The sequence below is a fragment of the Homalodisca vitripennis genome, chromosome 1, assembly GCF_021130785.1.
Source record: "Homalodisca vitripennis isolate AUS2020 chromosome 1, UT_GWSS_2.1, whole genome shotgun sequence".
NCBI classification, from domain to species: Eukaryota; Metazoa; Arthropoda; class Insecta; order Hemiptera; family Cicadellidae; genus Homalodisca; species Homalodisca vitripennis.
Genome location: NC_060207.1, coordinates 14,340,370 through 14,363,044, shown reverse-complemented (window position 1 = coordinate 14,363,044; position 22,675 = coordinate 14,340,370). Strand labels below are relative to the sequence as shown.

The 22,675-nt window shown below is 37.3% G+C and overlaps 1 protein-coding gene across 1 annotated transcript in view; it reads right to left on the bottom strand.

Annotated features, from left to right (window-relative positions):
* The window catches only part of LOC124353510 (disco-interacting protein 2-like), a gene marked incomplete at its 3' end in the record, with an annotated part of 307,439 nt that overhangs the window by 41,443 nt on the left and 243,321 nt on the right, over positions 1–22,675 (bottom strand). The window contains 1 exon segment of the mRNA XM_046803412.1: positions 254–382. Coding sequence (XP_046659368.1) covers positions 254–382 — 129 coding nt within the window.

The window sequence follows — 22,675 nt, the reverse complement described above, 5'->3', positions numbered from 1 at the left end:
TAACAGGTTTAAAACATTAACAAAACATTATCTTTTCCATAACATTTTTAGAGAAGTTTAAATCCTAAGTCACCACAAATTATTTTAACAATAATTCATGGTTGATATACATAAATTATAATTTTATATAGCTGAAAAAGTAGCCAATTTTAGATAGTTAATCTGAGACTACACCACAAATCTGAAATCTGAGGAGTAAGTATTTTCTCTGCAGCGCCAAGTGACTCAAAGCAAGACCACAACATGTAGTTACCGGAATCATGGCGGTCCCTGTCTGGACTCTTGGCCATGACGGAGGTTCTCTTGGAAGGCATCGGTAGCGACGGCTTTGGCCGGTTCTGCATCGCAGCCAACGCCTGCTGCACAGCCTCCTGCCGCACCTCTGTAACATCGGAGAGTCAGTCAGTCAGTGTACAGAAGGACTGGTATAGAAAATTGCCAATGTCACACAGAATTGAAGACAAGCTAAGTTGCAACGCAAACTAACCCTTTATTTGTAATTATACAAGAGTTATATTTCACAACATTAAGACATCTAGTAATTACAAAATAATTGAAATCCTGATAACAACCATGCTAAACTAAATTAATGCAAAGGCTACTAAAGACGAAATGCCAGACTCCATACAAAAACGGACAAACTACAGAAAAGAGAGCTACAACTGCATTCAACCATACCACAAAAGATGGAGTGCTCTCTTTTAGTTGAAATGCCTCCATTAGATGGATAGCGAAGTTCTTTCAGCATTAAAGATAATGCAATGTTTGTTACGCGGGTTGAAGTGCAGAACAATGGTTGAGTCAGTATTTCTCCGGTCTCCCCTTACCCTTGAGTGTCAATCTACACATCTGTTTCAAAGCTAACCATAAGATCAATCAGATTTTCGGATAAATCTTCTATTGCTGATTATATATAGTGCTGTATAAACTCTAATGGCGTCTGTGTTTTACCCAATCACGTAAAACTTCAGGACCGATTGTACTGAAACTATACATGGACATTCTTAGGGTCCCTGGTTAACACACACACACACACACACTTATTCCTTCTTCAAAAATCGCTCCGGGCTACGTCCCGCTGGTCTTGAAAACTCCCTTTCGGCTTAATCATTATGTAGCAAATGTGCGTTTAAACATATGCGAAAGTCAAGAATAATAAGTATAATAATTTATACACATTTAAATCGGTAATAGTAAACGTTTGTTGTTCTTCATCTGTGTAAGTTAAATACACTTTACGAATTTTATGCTAGAAGCTTGTCTTTGTGTAAGCTTGTCAATAACATAATTTATACATCATAAGTGTGTTAACTGAAAAGCTAGAAGCTTCAACTTTACAGTAAGGATTTCTCCATTCTGGTTTAAAATAATCCAGTTGTTATGGAAGTCATTGAAGTTGTTCAGTAAAAAATCATGGAGTATTGAAGAGAAATTTAAGAGATACTTAGAAAAAGTATCACTCTCCGATGTCAGGAACGCATCTTCAAACTTAAATCTAAAATGCATCCAGAGATTGGAATAATTTTCAGTGACTATCAAGTATCTCAGAATTGTTTTGAATACTATTAAAAATAATATGCTCCTGATAACCCTTTTTTAAACCTAAGCCAGAAATAAATACTATACTAGCATTTGCCAATATAGTATATAAATATCGACAATAAAACATTTTTATGATTCTCAATTTCCATTGCTCTATTGAGAACAATCAGTTGCAGAAATATAGAGTGAGGCAATGTAATGTCAGTATAGATTAATGAAATTAGCGTTATGTGGGCAGACTTTGGCACAAGACAGTTCTTGTATTATTAGCAGTGGTGTAACTCTGATAAACTGATTGGTTTGTAGTTACACAACCGTTGACAGACATTGCAAACCTCACTGCACAAAACAACAACACAGTCCTGGTGGACAGATGAACCATATGAGTGAGGCAATGAGCCATGTAATGTCAGTATCGTCTCATGTAATTAGCGTTATGTGGGCAGACTTTGGCACAAGACAGTTCTTGTATTATTAGCAGTGCTGTAATCCTGATAAACTGATTTGTTTGTAGTTACACAACCACAGACAGACATTGCAAACCTCACTGTACAAAACAAACAACACAGTTCTGGTGGACAGATGAGGCATATGAGTGAGGCAATGAGCCATGTAATGTCAGTATCTCTCATGTAATTAGCGTTATGTGGGCAGACTTTGGCACAAGACAGTTCTTGTATTATTAGCAGTGCTGTAATCCTGATAAACTGATTTGTTTGTAGTTACATAATCGCTGATAAACATTGCAAACCTCACTGCACAAAACAACAACACAGTTCTGGTGGACAGATGAACCATATGGCTGAGGCAATGAGCCATGTAATGTCAGTATCGTCTCATGTAATTAGCGTTATGTGGGCAGACTTTAGCACAAGACAGTTCTTGTATTATTAGCAGTGCTGTAATCCTGATAAACTGATTTGTTTGTAGTTACATAATCGCTGATAGACATTGCAAACCTCACTGCACAAAACAAACAACACAGTCCTAGTGGACAGATGAAGCATATGGGTGAGGCAATGAGCCAGATCTTGTATTAATAACAGTGTATTGACATAAAAATATTTAAAGGGTACATTGATATATTTTAATAATATAATAAAATTAAAAAAAAAAACAGTAGCAGTCGTGGGACTGCCGATAGAAGTGAAAACGGAACTATTAAGTTGAGAGTAATTAACAATACGTTATAGTAGCAGTACATCTGTAATTGTAAATTTGACGCGTTTTTAATTTTCCAATTTTAAAATCCACGAAAAAATATTATCAAATAACTATAAATCTATTTTACCACGCTAGTAAGATAAATCTTATACCGTAATAATACTCATTTCATGATGAAGAGGTTAAATATTAAAAACATAAGTAAAATGAATAATGCTAAATTTTAAATACAAATATTCGTACAAATATTAAAAATGTTTAAAAATATATTCGTTGTTTTCATTATTCATTTATCTGTATAAAAATATGTTGTAATTGCTCAATATTAATAGTTAGTTAAACATAGAATACAAGTGAGTAAACACCGAGTGAACAACAGTGAGTTGAACACCGTTGTAAATAATAAAGTTATTGCTACGGATAAAGTATATAATTGCAATAACAATTAAACCCACAATATTTTTAAAACTAATAAATTAGTTAAATTAACTTGGTTCTTTCGTAAAGGTATTTTTATTGCACAATAAACTAATTTATTGAGTTAATACGGTATCAGTGAGCCAATGCGCCAACTACAGTTCCGGCAGAAACGTTCACTCATCACTTCATACGCTACTACAGGCTAAACTAAACTTCCAATAAAAAAATGATAAATTACAAAAAAATATTCATCTATTTTCACACAACTTTCTCGCTGACAAATTTTGTCTGACCAAAAAATAAAAAAAAAATCCTCGCTTACTACTTTTTTCTTGTCATTGTAAACGATATGTAAAATGTAAACAATAAACAAAATTATTTCGAAATTTTTTTAATATTTAAAAATGTAACCAATAGATTGCCAATATTAAGAGCTTTAATTTGACGCATCTTACAGAATTGTACGACATTGGCTTCACTTTTAAATCGCGAGAGGAAGCCGTAAAGGTCACTGATTTTCGCAGTCTGTTTTCATACTCCGCCGGGACAGTTTTAACACAGCGAGACTGACTTTTTCATGCAGGTTAGTAGTCCGCGGCCAAGTCTACGGTTAAAAAAACACAGCGAGACTGACTTTTCATGCAGGTTAGTATCATTAGCATGTCGGTGACGCGAACCGAGGATTTTACCCTCTACTAAAACGCTCAACGCGCCTAAAGAAGTTTTCACTTCAATAATTTATATCCTCCTAGTGAGGATAAGTTTAAATAAGTAAATATTGATTACAATCATGTAAGTGCTTTGAGCCTTTATGGCAACTCCCACAGCTGAGGTTGATACATAGCTTTGACACTGTGGTGCAGACAGGCAAGCTTCTGTTATATACGAGCTGGTGTGTCTCATTGGGACATGCGTAGTCCTATGGTAACTCCTACACTGGTGTGATACAAGGATCCACGCTTTGACACTGTTTGTGCAGACAGCCATTCTCATGTCTTCGAACAAGTTGACTTCATTATCGATAGTAAGCAGGTACAACACACAGCTGGCAGTGACAGCGCCTCTGTTATATCGGTCCTGGCTGGTATGTGCCTTACGATAGGTCCTACAACGGATCTGACGTAATGCTATTGTGCAGGCAGATAATTTTGTCTCTTCAAATTCAACGTCCACAGAAAATTGAACGATTTTTATATTAATTTCATGAAAGGTTCCACTTAGCTCAAAACCAGCGAATACGCATAGCTATCTCCTTACTATATTCACATAAATTCGTCCTATTGTAAATTACATAATCATACTTTACTATGGATATCCCTCTTGCTGGCTCACCACTACAAAGTTCACAGCTAAACACTATAGATTGGACACAAATTAATGACTCCATATTATATACAGGCAGATTCTAATAGTTTTGATTATACTCCTGTATATCAGGATTACATTTGAAGAGGCTAAATATGTATATGGATAATAGGATTTCGCACATTTCCCATTGTTAGCTACAAAAAAGTATAACACAGAGTTTTGAGGATTGAAATCTACCCTCTTCTTCAGGTGATAAAAACCATAAGGCATTAAAAAATATGGCAAGGGACTGACATTCAAAGTTAAAGTAATTTAGTGATGCCTTAAGAACTTCATGAAGGCCAAACTGGAGAGAATAAACTTAATCTATGTCACTGCACACAAGTTAAGAGCACTAACATGTCACTTCCTAACTGACGAAATTGAAGCAATGTGTACGTGAAATCCTCAAAAGTATTGTTGTACTTTTTTTATATATATGTACAATTGCAAATGTCCGAAATCCTTTTCAACCTTCCATCACTAATAACAAATTTTAAACAAATAGAAAAGATTAATTTAGATAAAACTTTAAAGCTCATTACAATTAGACGAATTAAACTTGTGTACGTTTCGTCAGAACTAACTGAAATCAAGTACGTATTAAAGTATTCTGCTGCTGCTGTAACATGATATATAAAGTACGAGATCTACTTACATTTTACAATTCCCTTTGCCCTTCGAACATGTACCACAGAACACGAAAGGAAAGGAAACACTATTAATTGAATGAGTGCACAAGAAAACAGTGAATGGAGCCAATTACTGTGGACGGAACATGACGTAACCGAGTAGCCGCGGGACTGACGAGACTGACGCTGATAGCAAGGTCAACTGGGTCCATTGATAAGCGCTGACAGACCGCCCGCCTCCTAATCACTGTCCACCCTGTACTGTACTACATACATACACACACACGCACACACGTGTACTCTCTCGCACACTGCACAGTTGTGCTCAATGACTACTTTTTTTATTTTCTTTCATTACTACAAGTCATAAATCATTATTTGACGACAATTAACTGAATTTGTTGTTTCAAAATGGCGTTTGCTGGACTGGAGGGGTACGAGTGTTGTATGTTTGTCAGATCACATCCCGAACTATTTCTCCAGAATGGGAATTTTTCATTTGTACCCTACAAGAGGTAGGAAACAGTTTTCAATGCCGGTTCACTAGGTACAAAAAGGAACCATTTTATCACAAATTTTATCACAAATTTAATTGAGACCATAGGTCACAAATTTTAATAAATTTCAAAACTACCTGAAAATTATATGCGAAACACCTACATTTAGAAGGATTAAGGGGCTATGTTATGACCAAAAGTGTTATGACATAAATATATTAAAATGATGTCATAAAAAAAATCTATTATCTATTGAAAATTCCAATCTTCTTTCTTCTCAATTTATTCAAAAATTAAACTCTAGTCAAATCTAATTTTTCATACTGGCTGAAATATTTCCAAAATTTTTGTTTTTACATTTTTTACCATAATATGTTATTTTAATATTAATTGTAACAAACAATGTGTAAATATTTATTTGTGGAGTGGCCTGAAGATGAAACCTTTGGTTCCGAAAGGCCTCGTCCAAAAAATAAACAATTTGGAAAAAGTAACGTTTTTATTAACATTTAGTAATATATTAATATTATTAAAACATTATTGTTTTCGATAACTGACTTTTATTTACAGTTATGTGAACATCAATTTTATTGTACAAAACTATATTTGACGTGTTCGTAATGTACATAGTTTGCAATGAACGAGATTAAATTAAGATTATAGATGTTATTAAGACACAAAATTTATACTCGGGGAATAGCCACCTAGCACAGATTGGTTCCCAGATCGAACACGGCAAGCCTGGGTGTATGCGCTTGGCCGTCAAAGGAGAGATCGTGCCGTGTCCTAGTCTGATGTGATGAAACAGGTCCCAGCAACCCTGGGGTACTTTATACACGTTATAGGGGATGCGACCGCGGAGGAGATAGAAAATTGAACTGAGCTTGGCTTTCCACAGTATCAAGAGCTAACCTCGATTCATGAACTGATTTTCCTTGTACCAGAATATTGTGTTTACCTATACGGGACAGGATTTATACATTGTTTATAATGATTATGAAGGCTTAAGTAGGTTTAAGTAGTTAGGTTTAAGTAATGTAATTTAAGGTATGATGAATCCAATAATTCACTATTTTGACTGGAAACTTCATTTATTCGTAACAGTAATTACAGTTCATAATTCTATAAAACTAGTTATAAAACTTTTATTTCAGTTACGTGGGTCTGATGATGTGTTCATTGAACACACAAGGCCTTACAAAAATAAAATTTCATAATTATTTTGAGTGTTTCTTAACAAATTAAGTACCACTATTTTTCTTTTTCAGAAACAATAAAAAAGGATCATTGAGAATTAATAAAATCTAACAGAAACAATTCTCTACAAAGAAATATTGGGTAGAAGTAGTATGAAACAAAGTGATGTGTTTTGTACGTACAACTAGGCAAGAAGTTTGTAAGTTATCCGACCACAAAAGTCAGCTATGAATCTATCGTATTTAATATCTTTCCAAAGCACTACCACAATACTATAGGGGAAAACTTGGCTATGGTAGGAAGGGTTGATTCTATGTGAATGTTTAGTTCAGTTCCATTTTACCTTTCGTGCAGTACAGCGTCTGAAATCTGACGGAAGTCACAGACTTTTTTGGATCTCTTAGGACGCATGTAGACTCCAGATTCCAGGAGTCAAATCTAATTATTGGTTCTCCAGAAATTACCAAGGCTAGTGATGGTCCTAAAGATATATAGTAAACCTCCAAACACCTTTCCATTTCGAGATAGGAAAGTATACTTTCTTTATACAGATCCCACCCCTCCCCTGTAAGTACACGTTGTAAGTACACGTTAGTTGAGAGCGACAGGGTGGTATATATTTTCCAATTTCGTCGACTCTGTCAGTTATTAATAGTTATTTTAAATATTCCCGAGGGAATTTTCTTATTGTAGTCACTTAAAATCCCCCAAAGAAGTATAGAAAATAAAATTGTAATGAATGATTGTGTGAATTTTTAGTAGTTGGTTTTAGCGAAGGACGGCCTACGTATATGCAAGTACGTTCTGATAGTGTCAAATTTCAGACCCTGCACTACCCGGAAGGTGAAATGGAGATGAAACTAAACATTACCTTAAGAAAAAATTACACTGGCTTTACAGTGAGACAAAAATGAGACCTATAACCACAGAGGAGTACGAGAACAAGGCATGATTCTCAGAAAGGCGCAATCAAAATCGTAATACGAAAACGGAGAATTGAATACGGGGTTATCAATAACTAGTATTCTATAGAGGAGATGAATGAAGAATATATTATATGACTAAGTTCCGTTATCCGTGAAAGCCACACAAAGCTGGACTTAAGTGAAAGGACCTGTTCAATAGAGTCCGAGTAAGTCGAACCCGTACCCCTTGAACGAAAAAATATCACAATCCAGCAGTTAAGAAATTAACTCGCCCTGGTAGTAATACATCGTAATGTTGAACATCGCATTAGATTTCTGACAAAGCTCGCTCTGCCACATTCAAAGTAATTATCTGCACCAAGAAAGTATTCATACTTCGGAAAATGAACGAAATACGAGTACGAGCATGTGGTGTATCGGTGAGACGTGTCACAAGTCACGATTGTAGTCACACTGACGTCACTGGCCCTGTGACGCCGGCGCCTTGACGCCTGCCCTTGTTGACAGTACAGCACTACACTGCGACTGTCTGAGACACTACACAAGAATGTACATGACTCACTGATAACATGTAATTGACATTTGTGTACTCAAACTTGTTTTTCGTTCAGCCTCCTTGATAAGTATTAGTGAATGTAACGTAATACGCACCATACAGTATTATAATAAGGCACTTCCTGATACAACAGAAAACTTGCATATACTGTATAGGTAGATTAGCCTTCACTGAAACCACTACTAAACTTCCTACATTGTCCAAAAATTTTATAAATAGAACACTTTTTATATCAAGACATGTGTTCCACAAAGTTGGTAATTTGAAATTGTTTGGATGTACTTAAACACAGTTAACATTAATATTGTTTAAAAATATTACATTGCTTAGGTACATTAATTATTAGTAGGTACTGAAGACAATTGAGATGAAAACTTCAAAGTTTTAGTACAAAAAGACTACTCTAGAAGTTCTTAAGGGGAATGTGTAGGATGTTTTCGTAATTAACAATTAAACTAGTGTATACTCGTACTTGCTGTCACAACATAAATAGCGTCAACAATGAAACCCAGAAAAGACCTTGAAGTTACGTGAAGCTTTGGGATACTAAGAATTTTACATTTTAGATGTGAAGCATTAGATCTTCTAATATGGCTTCTCCAAAACATTTTATGCAATTCAACATTTACATGCTTGGTCTCAAACCATAATTAGTATAGTATTAAAACTTTATTTTCTACACTTCTCTGGAAAATTTAAAGTGACTCAAAACATTCAATAACAGATCAAAACATTCCCTTGGGAATATGTAAAATTAACTATAAAAACCGACACAATCGACGCGATTGGAAAATATATACCAACCTATCGGTCTCAAATAACATGGACTTTACGGGGGGAGAATAAAGAAATATTTCCTATCTCAAAATGGAAAGGTGTTTGGAATTATCGTACTACTATACTTTAGGACCATCACTGGCTTTAGAAATTTCAGGGGAACCAATAAGGTAACAATGGTTGGAAGTGACAAGTTCTGGCACAGGCCAGCAAACGACATGTAATATCTTTTCCGATGGCCATCACCGACCTTACGATACTACGGAAACAAATAGTCGACAATATAAGAATCGATATTGGATCATTCGATTCGATCCCGACACGGATTTCAATTATTCGTATTTCTTTAGCTTCGTGTGCAACCCCACGTACATAGAAAATAATGCACACTGATGTATAAACAGTGGGGAGTAGCGATTCGATTTAAAATATTTCATTTGGCAGCAATACTTGTAAAATGAACAACAAAAGCAACAGGGTACCAGTGGCTAGTTTAACAAAAATGGAGTTAAACTTTTGTATATTCTATTATTTCAATTATAGTAATCCACACTACACAGAAAAAGGAAAAAACGAAAAATAACACATTTAAACCAAGGCAGGAAACCAATTTCTACATATTGTCAGTGTATGATGGTTTTAACCCTGAATATGGTGCGGTGCGTTTTACACAAGGGTTCGCCTTCAGACCCATTACCGAACAATCTTCATAGCTTCAATATCAAACGTTATGCGCGTTTCTTGACAACCTCATCATTTTTGCAGGGCGGTCTTCACTTTTTATCAATAAAAATAACATAAACTTCGAAACGAAACTTTCCCTAGTAGCTTTTCTTATACTATTGAAGTCTCTCTTGAGGCGATTGCATATAACTGAGTATAATCACGGCAGGACAGGATATACTTCTGTCAAGCAGTTAATAATTTATAATTATTTTATGTAAGTAGTTAGCATAACTGTGCTTAAAACATTTTATCGATGCTAAGAAAAGGTATGGCCAGATTGGAAAGCTCTGTCTATAATTTTTGGGGTCAAGAAGTTTAATGAATATATGCACGGAAAATCTTTTGAATTAATCGCGGATCATAAACTTTTAGTGTCACTTTTTTCCTCCTGACAAGCAATTACCTGTTTATACTCTATCCAGACTTCAGAGATGGGCAATCTCCTTAATGAGTTTTTCCATCCGTGTTACCTGTTACCTTATTATTTCAAGAATAGTTTAATACTCCTTATGTAGTGAATACCACACACAGTATATTACAAAACACATTTATAAACGTAACACTGAAGTATGCCCTACGCTGAAATTTTTAAAATTAAAATAATAACTGTAATTTACTATTAAAAAAATACTTTTTTTTATTAGGAAATTCTGATAACAAAAGTTTAAACTATAATTATCAAGTCAACGGACATTCTTGACATTGAGAAGGGGTCAATAAATCTACCTCATATAGTAAAAAAAAAACAATTAATATTAATACAGTCAGACCTAATAAGACGGCGCGGCGCGTACAACACGGACGAAGCGTTGTCGATGTGAAAAGTGTTCATGTACTGGATGAATGTTGCGACCTTTGCACTGGCGAGGGCGTGGTGCCCAGCATATCATAAGCATATACTAACTGATAGCGACACATGCACTCATTACTCTTTGTGTTGAGGCTCCTAAGTCATAAATTATGTAATACTGCTGTTTCATATGGCAAAATTAGCATAGTTTTAATTCCATCAGTTATCTACACATAACGTAGCTATGGTAGGAAGGGTTGGATCAATTTGAACGTTGAGTTTAGCCCCAGTTCACCTTGATTTTATTGCAGCGTCTGGTATCTGACGCATACCTGACTTGACTCCTGGAAGACTGAACCTGGAGAGTAGGGTTCGTCTTAAGAGATCCACAGAAAGTCGGCAACGAAGAAGCTCAAAATGAACCTTGACATCATTTCGACATCAGAGACACCTATAAATAGGTGAAGTGGTAGTCTCACTATCTAATCTCAATTGTGCACCTCGTGGGACATCAGAATGCAGATAAAACATTTTTAATATACAAAATCTGGTGGCGCCGTCAAACATTTTTAATATTAAAATTCCTCAAAAACAATTCACAACCCTTCACATAAAAAAAAACAGTTTGCGGCCTGAAGGAGCATTGCCAACCGACAACAGGCTCGACAGGAAGACGATGGCAGTGCAGACAGGACAATAAACCACAAGGGCGACTGCTGGCACACTGCCCGCTCACGGTGTGTTGTGTTTTACGGTAGGCCTCACATGCAACATCCGACCTCACATTTATAACGAGGCTAACGAACACTGCCGACCTTTCAATCATTGTTTGTCTCGACTGTCACGCTGGATTATTCCACAATGGGACCTGGTGTGTTTTCATCGGCAGCAATAATTCGAAGCACGGATGCGATTTGAGATATGAAAACATATTGTCCTAATATTGAATTTGTCATGTAGTCTAACAATGTTATGCACCAAATGCCATTGAATTGCAGGATCGACTCCAATGATACTGATATGTTAAAAATTCCCCACATACAGAAGGTATCGTCAATGTAAGGTTAAATTGTGCACTATCCTATAATCATGTGCACTGTACTTATTAATCAAGTGAAAAGGCCACTGTTTTAAGTTACATTGAACAAACTTCTAGACGTTTTAATGTTGACATGTTCCAGCTAGCTCTCCACAGGGAGGACTCAGGAGTTAGCTATGGCTACAACAAATGTCACGTGAGGCAATAATTAAAAGAGATCCCTGAACTCCACGTCAGAGGACCCTTGATCTTCGGCCGTAACTGATATTACATAGTCGTTGGCCAACATTTACTTCGGCATAATACGAGTTTAGTGGGCTGAAAGAACAAACGCATAACCTCACAACACTTGTTTCATTATCAATTCAAACTAGCGCGGAACATGCCCCGGCCTGGTCTTTATTATCCTATAAGTTTGGCCGAACCGGTGTTTTACGAGCACGGAAGTGAAAGGAGAAAGCACCGTTGTAAATTCGACGGTCGGCCCAGAGCGAAGCGGAGACTGAGGGCAAGGCAGGCCGGTATTCGACCTTCGCCGACACTCATGTACCATCCCGGCGCTCTCGGGAGTCCGTCAGGGCACCGTGACTAGAAAATATGAATAATGCGACGTCCAAGCACTAGCTGAAGCCGGTAGACTAACGGACTATAATACCTTATTCCCTCCGGGGCCGGGCAGTATACGTAGGCCTTTTCAAACCACAGTAGACACAAACAAAAAGTGAAAAATGAGCAACTTTGTGCAATTTAGACCATCATTAGTACGCCTCACCACATGTCGCATAACAGTCCACTGAGGTTGTATGTAACTCTATGTCACATCTTAAAATACGCTTGTACTCAGTTAATTTACAAATTAAGTTATTTTCGATTTTCTTGTTGCAACATAAATTTTTACTAGCGCTCAGCTAAATCCAACGGAGTGGCATGCACCGTCTCCGAACTCAGTGTTGTGTACACAATAATGAAGCTTGGTACAATATATCAAGTCTATAGATCAGTTGTGTGTCAAAGTGTTATATGATTGAGCACCTTCTGTTTACAGGTTTATTCTATGATTGAATAGTTGACATCATGAGTACCTATGAAACCAATATTCCCTAACGCTCAGCTGTATCCAACGGAGTGGCATGCACCGTCTCCGAACTCAGTGTTGTGTACACAATAATGAAGCTTGGTACAATATATCAAGTCTATAGATCAGTTGTGTGTCAAAGTGTCATATGATTGAGCACCTTCTGTTTACAGGTTTATTCTATGATTGAATAGTTGACATCATGAGTACCTATGAAACCAATATTCCCTAACGCTCAGCTGTATCCAACAGAGTGACATGGACCGTCCTGAGGGAATGTACGACAGAGACGTGTCTAATTGTTGGTCTGCGGATTCTGGAAGGCCGACGGGAAATTGTGTTGCCAGTCACAGGAGTGAAGGAGGACCGCAATATCTCGGCCGTGTTTGTGTACCTCTCCAGCCCTCCGCGTTATCTCTAATTACCTCTCAGCTTTGAAATGAAGAACGTCCCTCCTCGACAATCCAACCGACCACATCTTCCTCTACACAACGCAATTACTTCTATTGGGACTCTTGAGAATCTAACATTTATTACTATTTAAATGTAATAAATTATTACAATTTCTATAAATTGGCTGAAATTATAATAATTACATAACATATTTATTATCTAACAACTCATTATATATTTAATCAATGGACTGTGGCCGAATTGGGTTTCATGATTTAATACGACACGAATGTCCAGCACAAGCAATAATTCTCGTGAATAACGTGTCATGCATGTTAAGACAGATAGAAAGAACCGTGCGAATCTAGGCCAAGATCTAGATCTAGATAACTGAGCAATATTTTACAGAAGCACAATTGCAGTCCGTGCTTCGCTCGGAGAGAGATGAGCAAAGATAGTTAGTTTCCTTCCGCCGATTGTTGCAACAGCACTTTACACTCATTGAAGAAATAAGTGTAAAGTTTGTAATTATAACTTTTAGTCTAGTTGTTCATCTACGCCGTACTTTGCACACAATGTTATAAGCGGGGCAAATGTCAATTTGATTGTTTAATAACATTAAAATTTGTTCATCGTAAACTTATAGCCTAAAGTTCTCTACCGGAAAAGTTCTTAATATTTGTTCTTAATAGGAACTATTGAAGAAAATTTGAGGATATTACCGATGGAGTACTAAAGAGGCATACTGGCCGGTGTAACCAAGTTCTTATAGTATTTTGCATTTACATGACGATTTTCATCGAGCACAATACCTAACTTTTAGTAATTAGGTTCCTCTATACCTCTTGGATATAAAGTTAATGTTTATCAACAGTTCAAAACTATGTTCGTTAAAAAGGTTAAACCTAATTTGAACTAACGACGTAAAATTATTATTATTTATATATAAATATAATATTTATATTATTTATTATTATATAAATATTATATTAATAATATTCTTATGTATGCATATTATTACATAAAAATACGTATTATTAGTATTTAGATTTGCATGATTGAGTATTGGTTATTTGTATTTTGTATATTGTATATTTGCTAACTAGCTTAAATTTAAAAATTTATAGTATAATGCTACAATGTAATTGAATAAAATGATCATTAAGCTAAAACCTATAATCAATGACATTTAAAAAAAGTTTTAAACGTATTGTGTTGCAAGATAAACCCTCCACCACCCTCTATAGCACTTCAATAAAGTTATAAAATTTTAGACACAGTTTATTTATTTCACAGCTTAAACAGTGAAAACGGAAGAAGTCTAATTAAAAGATTGGAACCGTTATAGCTAACGCAGCAATATCTGTGTTACGAACAAGTCTCGGTTGGCGATAGTCTGGTGTAAATTACTGATTTTACCGATTACCGAACTCACTAAATCGTATATTTTATGATTATTAATTATCAAACACATTTCTTGACTGCACTTTTAATACATATAATACTAACAAATTTAAAAAAAATACATGTGTACTTCTTAATTGTACAATTTATAAAAAATGTAATTTCTAGCGCAAGAAAGTCACAATAGAAAGCTAATTATAAAATAAATTTAAAACAAATTTATTTGAACAGATTTTTTTCATCTTAATTTACAGTGTAAAGTTATACAAAGCGAACTTTTTATGATGTACACTTTTTTTTATTAATGTTTCATTAATAACTTATTCTGCACTTCCAGATTTACTAAAAGAATTACAATATGCAAAGTGTAACAAACACAAACTTTATTTACACCGTAAAACCTAATAACATAATGAAAAATGTTAAAGAATAATAAAAGTTGTCAAATATGACTACAAACATTTTGACACCTAAAACTCAAAACGTTTACCACGAAATAATGAAGATGTAAATTGTAATTGCTGTCACACACGGTAAAATTCTTTGTTTACGTAATTACAGTATTCTTAACTGCATTACAACCATTAAAAGCTAACATTTACATTCTATAATTACGGATTTTAATAATTTAGATGTCACAATGTTTTCATTTAGATTTAGCAACGATTACTATTCTACAAAAAGTGTCATAATTGTATTACTTTTTACGGTATTAAGCTTTAAAAACTTCAACCACCAGCCATCTTGAAACGTGATATGATAATATATTATTGTTATACTGATTTGATAAGGAAAAATAAAAAACTTACTGCAGGAAAAATATTTGTATCAAATTCGAGTCTCTTTAATCTTTAATGGCGTCTGGAATGAAATTGTAAAAACTAATTTACACACACACACACACAGATAGTTCGATAGAGGTAAACGACAAGTGATAAGACTGTATGTTGCATTTAGTTTTTAGTTTTAGCTTCTTTTGGTCACTGGAACAATAACGTACAGTTTGTATACAGAGTGTTGTCACACCCTGGATAGGTAATAAATATTAAACCAATCAAATGACAAGGCGAGACAGAGATGTTGTGTAATGATGTGTAATAGACGTGCTCGCTACACTGTAACGTGTAGTGCACCATGTGTAACGTGAACAAGGAACTATCCGAGGGATATACAGTAATAAACTGTCCGTAAGTGGCAAAGTCGACGTCAAACGCCGTAAAATACCGAGGAGAAGGAGGAGGCAGCAAAGAAACCGTTGTTGCAAGGAACAGTGATTTACTGCGGTATATCCGGGTACAGGAAAAATCGGCGGCGGATGAGTTATAGGGCGGAGATTTACGTGCGTTTGGAGGGCCTCGCACATGTCGTGCTGCTCGCCTCAGCATCTCTTCTGTGCTCTGTGCTCATGTCAGACCACGTTCACATCAATTACGTTATAACATTTCACAACATCAGTATTTTAAACATAGAATAATACAGAATTTTTAGAAAAATATCAACGGTTTCCAAAAACTTCTAGACCAGGAGCCGAAACCCATTTTGCATTTTAAAAGCACACAGCCTGACATTTTGTACTCGTAAATCAATTACAAATACATTCATTTTAGTACAAAAACTACAAGTTTTAAGGGAGTGTCAAAATCTTACCATTGGTATAATACGGACAAGGCTGTAATGTTTTCTTGAAATAATAATTGTCATTGTTAAAGTCAAACGAGAGATTAAACAAAGAAGTATGTATGGAACGACTTGTTGGACAATCGTGTACGATATCGCACGCCAGTGGTGAACAGTTGAGCCGAAATATATCGCCTGCTTATCCCATCCTATTGATCTCCCAGTGAAACACGACATCTAAACACCTATCTATGAGGAGGTGAAGTATATTGTATAGAACTACTTGCCGGACAATCGTGTACGATATCGCACGCCAGTGGTGAGACTGTTGAGCAAGTAATATATCGCTCGCTTATCCCATTCCTATTGATCTCCCAGTGAAACACGACATCTAAACACCTATCTATGAGGAGGTGAAGTATATTGTATAGAACTACTTGCCGGACAATCGTGTACGATATCGCACGCCAGTGGTAGACAGTTGAGCAAGTAATATATCGCCCGCTTATCCCATTCTATTGATCTCCCAGTGAAACATCTAAACACATCTAAACATCTATCTATGAGGAGGTGAAGTATATTGTATAGAACTACTTGCAGGACAATCGTGTACGATATCACACGCCAGTGGTGAACTGTTGAGTCCCGTAATATATCGCCCGCTTATCCCATTCTATTGATCTCCCAGTGAAACACGACATCTAAACACCTATCTATGAGGAGGTGAAGTATATTGTATAGAACTACTTGCCGGACAATCGTGTACGATATCGCACGCCAGTGGTGAACTGTTGAGCCCGTAAATATATCGCCCGCTTATCCCATCCTATTGATCTCCCAGTGAAACACGACATCTAAACACCTATATATGAGGAGGTGAAGTATATTTTAATAGAACTACTTGCCGGACAATCGTGTACGATATCGCACGCCAGTGGTGAACTGTTGAGTCCGAAATATATCGCCCGCTTATCCCTATATCTATTGATCTCCCAGTGAAACACGACATCTAAACACCTATCTATGAGGAGGTGAAGTATATTGTATATAGAACTACTTGCAGGACAATCGTGTACGATATCGCACGCCAGTGGTGGACTGTTGAGTCCGAAATATATCGCCCGCTTATCCCATTCTATTGATCTCCCAGTGAAACACGACATCTAAACACCTATCTATGAGGAGGTGAAGTATATTTTATAGAACTACTTGCAGGACAATCGTGTACGATATCGCACGCCAGTGGTGGAACTGTTGAGTCCTGTAAATATATCGCCCGCTTATCCCATCCTATTTATCTCACAGTGAAACACGACATCTAACACCTATATATGAGGAGGTGAAGTATATTGTCTAGAACTACTTGCAGGACAATCGTGTACGATATCGCACGCCAGTGGTGGACTGTTGAGCCCGAAATATATCGCCCGCTTATCCCATCCTATTGATCTCCCAGTGAAACACGGCATCTAACACCTATATATGAGGAGGTGAAGTATATTTTATAGAACCACTTGCAGGACAATCGTGTACGATATCGCACGCCAGTGGTGGACTGTTGAGCCCGAAATATATCGCCCGCTTATCCCATCCTATTTATCTCACAGTGAAACACGGCATCTAACACCTATATATGAGGAGGTGAAGTATATTTTATAGAACCACTTGCAGGACAATCGTGTACGATATCGCACGCCACTGGTGGACTGTTGAACCCGAAATATATCGCCCGCTTATCCCATCCTATTTATCTCACAGTGAAACACGGCATCTAACACCTATATATGAGGAGGTGAAGTATATTGTCTAGAACTACTTGCAGGACAATCGTGTACGATATCGCACGCCAGTGGTGGACTGTTGAGCCCGTAATATATCGCCCGCTTATCCCATCCTATTTATCTCACAGTGAAACACGACATCTAACACCTATATATGAGGAGGTGAAGTATATTGTCTAGAACTACTTGCAGGACAATCGTGTACGATATCGCACGCCAGTGGTGGACTGTTGAGCCCGTAATATATCGCCCGCTTATCCCATCCTATTTATCTCCCAGTGAAACACGACATCTAAACACCTATCTATGAGGAGGTGAAGTATATTGTCTAGAACTACTTGCAGGACAATCGTGTACGATATCGCACGCCAGTGGTGGACTGTTGAGCCCGTAATATATCGCCCGCTTATCCCATCCTATTGATCTCCCAGTGAAACACGACATCTAAACACCTATCTATGAGGAGGTGAAGTATATTGTCTAGAACTACTTGCAGGACAATCGTGTACGATATCGCACGCCAGTGGTGGACTGTTGAGCCCGTAATATATCGCCCGCTTATCCCATCCTATTGATCTCCCAGTGAAACACGACATCTAAACACCTATCTATGAGGAGGTGAAGTATATTGTATAGAACTACTTGCCGGACAATCGTGTACGATATCGCACGCCAGTGGTGGACTGTTGAGCCCGTAATATATCGCCCGCTTATCCCATCCTATTGATCTCCCAGTGAAACACGACATCTAAACACCTATATATGAGGAGGTGAAGTATATTGTATAGAACTACTTGCAGGACAATCGTGTACGATATCGCACGCCAGTGGTGGACTGTTGAGCCCGTAAATATATCGCCCGCTTATCCCATCCTATTGATCTCACAGTGAAACACGACATCTAAACACCTATATATGAGGAGGTGAAGTATATTGTCTAGAACTACTTGCAGGACAATCGTGTACGATATCGCACGCCAGTGGTGGACTGTTGAGCCCGTAATATATCGCCCGCTTATCCCATCCTATTGATCTCCCAGTGAAACACGACATCTAAACACCTATCTATGAGGAGGTGAAGTATATTGTCTAGAACTACTTGCAGGACAATCGTGTACGATATCGCACGCCAGTGGTGGACTGTTGAGCCCGTAATATATCGCCCGCTTATCCCATCCTATTGATCTCCCAGTGAAACACGACATCTAAACACCTATCTATGAGGAGGTGAAGTATATTGTCTAGAACTACTTGCAGGACAATCGTGTACGATATCGCACGCCAGTGGTGGACTGTTGAGCCCGTAATATATCGCCCGCTTATCCCATCCTATTTATCTCCCAGTGAAACACGACATCTAACACCTATCTATGAGGAGGTGAAGTATATTGTCTAGAACTACTTGCAGGACAATCGTGTACGATATCGCACGCCAGTGGTGGACTGTTGAGCCCGTAATATATCGCCCGCTTATCCCATCCTATTTATCTCACAGTGAAACACGACATCTAAACACCTATCTATGAGGAGGTGAAGTATATTGTCTAGAACTACTTGCAGGACAATCGTGTACGATATCGCACGCCAGTGGTGGACTGTTGAGCCCGTAATATATCGCCCGCTTATCCCATCCTATTTATCTCCCAGTGAAACACGACATCTAACACCTATCTATGAGGAGGTGAAGTATATTGTCTAGAACTACTTGCAGGACAATCGTGTACGATATCGCACGCCAGTGGTGGACTGTTGAGCCCGTAATATTTCGCCCGCTTATCCCATCCTATTGATCTCCCAGCGCCTTGGTGGGACTGGGCCACGCCGCACCACGCTGTGCCTCGCCTCACAACTTTATTGAATCGTAAACTTTAATTCCCGAAGGCCGCGTTCGTCTTAGTACAAGTGCTCTTTTTAACTTACGAACATTATTGCGTGAGCCACGAGACCGTTACTCTCTGTAACATTTGCTGAGATTTGTACAATTAAATAATAGATAAATAGAACTAAATATCGTACCTTTGTTGTTATTACATTTGTGTCGATGGTAAGTGAACACTGACCTACACAGTTTGAAGCACAAACACAAATTTTAATGGTATATTAAACTGTATTTATGAGCGTGTAAATTTGCACTGAGCGAAGTTTCTCAATATCCCCCGTATGTTTTGTTCTAATTTTATTTTACAACTCAATTGTAAAAGGACGTAATTTGTAGCAGATAAATGATCGTGAAGAGACGTATTGGTCAAAACATTTTTTAACTGAATAGTAATGGCTAAAGCACAGTTTGAAATTAATGAAGTAAACATGAATGGAATTTATGTTAGTTCAATAAAAAGGTGCATAAAAATATTGAACACTGTCTATAATTTGGGAAGGCAATAAGAAAATTACTTCATGAAATATTTGTATTCGTACGGTTGGAAACACTTATTTCCTTATTTCTGGTCAAGTACTTATGGGACACGTATTGTTTCAAAAATATTATTAATACGCAACCAAAAACCTTCAGACATTTTTATATTTCCATCTGTTACGCTTAACACACTTTACTTCTTTCGTTAACTTTATAGTTTAATTATACTCAAAAACTATACACTTTAGAAGAAAAACTAACAGCTCTTAGATACATATCAGTTATATGTTTAAAGTGAAACATCTCTCTACTACACTACGATCAACAGTAAGGGCTTAAAAAAAGGTTTGAGTTTTACCACTGTTCTTACGGAGTGAATTTAAGCTCGTTTCATTACAGCCTCCACTAAATAACAAATGAATCCAATTTGAATCTAATAACAAAAATACAGTTACAAATCCCAATACATTTAAATTTGGTTGTACTAAAACAATTTAAGATTACAATAAAATAAAATTTTAAAATAGTTCACTCATTTCTTACAACATACATTCCATAAATCGTATACGCTTGTAGCTGCTTTTAATGGAACAAACATGTACAAATAACTATCCAATGTATACTATCCGTACAGTCTATTCCACGAATAAATAACGCACAAACAATGAAGCGTAAAAAGAAACTACTAATACTGTGGAGGATACTGAGAAAAAGGATGTGTACGGGACACATTGTACATCCAGCAATTTATCTAGCAGTTACAGTTCACACTATTGGTCATCCAGCAAACATACTCGTACATAGAGAATAACACAACAGTATCGTCCGACAATGTTCCCACTATCGAATCCAAACAATACTACGACACGCTGAGTTACGTTTTCCGAGTTTGTGTATAGACCGATGGCAAACAACCGACTTTATATGGGACACAGGGAAAAGGTCTATCACCGTCTATACTCTGCTTGTTTACAGTGCTAGCCGTACTGAACCCGAACAGTACAGTGTGCGCTACGCTGGGTCACTGTATCGTTGTACTTGTGTACATACACAGGGCTAACTCTGGCGACCAACAACTGTAGTTATCATCTACTTGTTTACAGTGCTCTACGACATTGTTACCACACTGTACGCTAAGTTGGATTACTGTGTCACTTGTATTGTACCCGACGATGCTGCTCACGTTAACTCTGGCGACCAACAACTAGTTATCACTACTTGTTTACAGTGCTCTACGACATTGTTACCACACTGTACGCTAAGTTGGGTTACTGTGTCACTTGTACTGTACCCGATTCATGCTGCAAGGGTTAACTCTGGCGACCAACAACTGGCGACACGACATTGTTACTGTACGCTAAGTACTGTGTCACTTCTACTGCACACAGGGTTAACTCTGGCGAACAACAACTGTAGTATCATCTACTTGTGTGCTCTACGACATTGTTACCACACTGTACGCTAAGTCTGTACTGTGTACCCGACATGCTTAATGTTGGGTTACCACACTGTACGCTAAGTTGGATTACTGTGTCACTTGTATTGTACCCGATTTATGCTGCTGCACAGGGTTAACTCTGGCGACCAACAACTGTAGTTATCATCTACTTGTTTACAGTGCTCTACGACATTGTTACCACACTGTACGCTAAGTTGGAATTTACTGTGTCACTTGTATTGTACCCGATTTATGCTGCACACAGGGTTAACTCTGGCGACCAAACAACTGTAGTTATCATCTACTTGTTTACAGTGCTCTACGACATTGTTACCACACTGTACGCTAAGTTGGGTTACTGTGTCACTTGTATGTACCCCGATTTCATGCTGCACACAGGGTTAACTCTGGCGACCAACAACTGTAGTTATCATCTACTTGTTTACAGTGCTCTACGACATTGTTACCCACACTGTACGCTAAGTTGGGTTACTGTGTCACTTGTACTGTAACCCGATTTATGCTGCACACAGGGTTAACTCTGGCGAACCAACAACTGTAGTTTATCATCTACTTGTTTACAGTGCTCTACGGACATTGTTACCACACTGTACGCTAAGTTGGATTACTGTGTCACTTGTATTGTACCCGATTTATGCTGCACACAGGGTTAACTCTGGCGACCAACAACTGTAGTTATCATCTACTTGTTTTACAGTGCTCTACGACATTGTTACCACACTGTACGCTAAGTTGGATTACTGTGTCACTTGTATGTACCCGATTTATGCTGCACACAGGGGTTAACTCTGGCGACCAACAACTGTAGTTATCATCTACTTGTTTACAGTGCTCTACGACATTTGTTACCACACTGTACGCTAAGTTGGAATTACTGTGTCACTTGTATTGTACCCGATTTATGCTGCACACAGGGTTAAACTCTGGCGACCAACAACTGTAGTTATCATCTACTTGTTTTACAGTGCTCTACGACA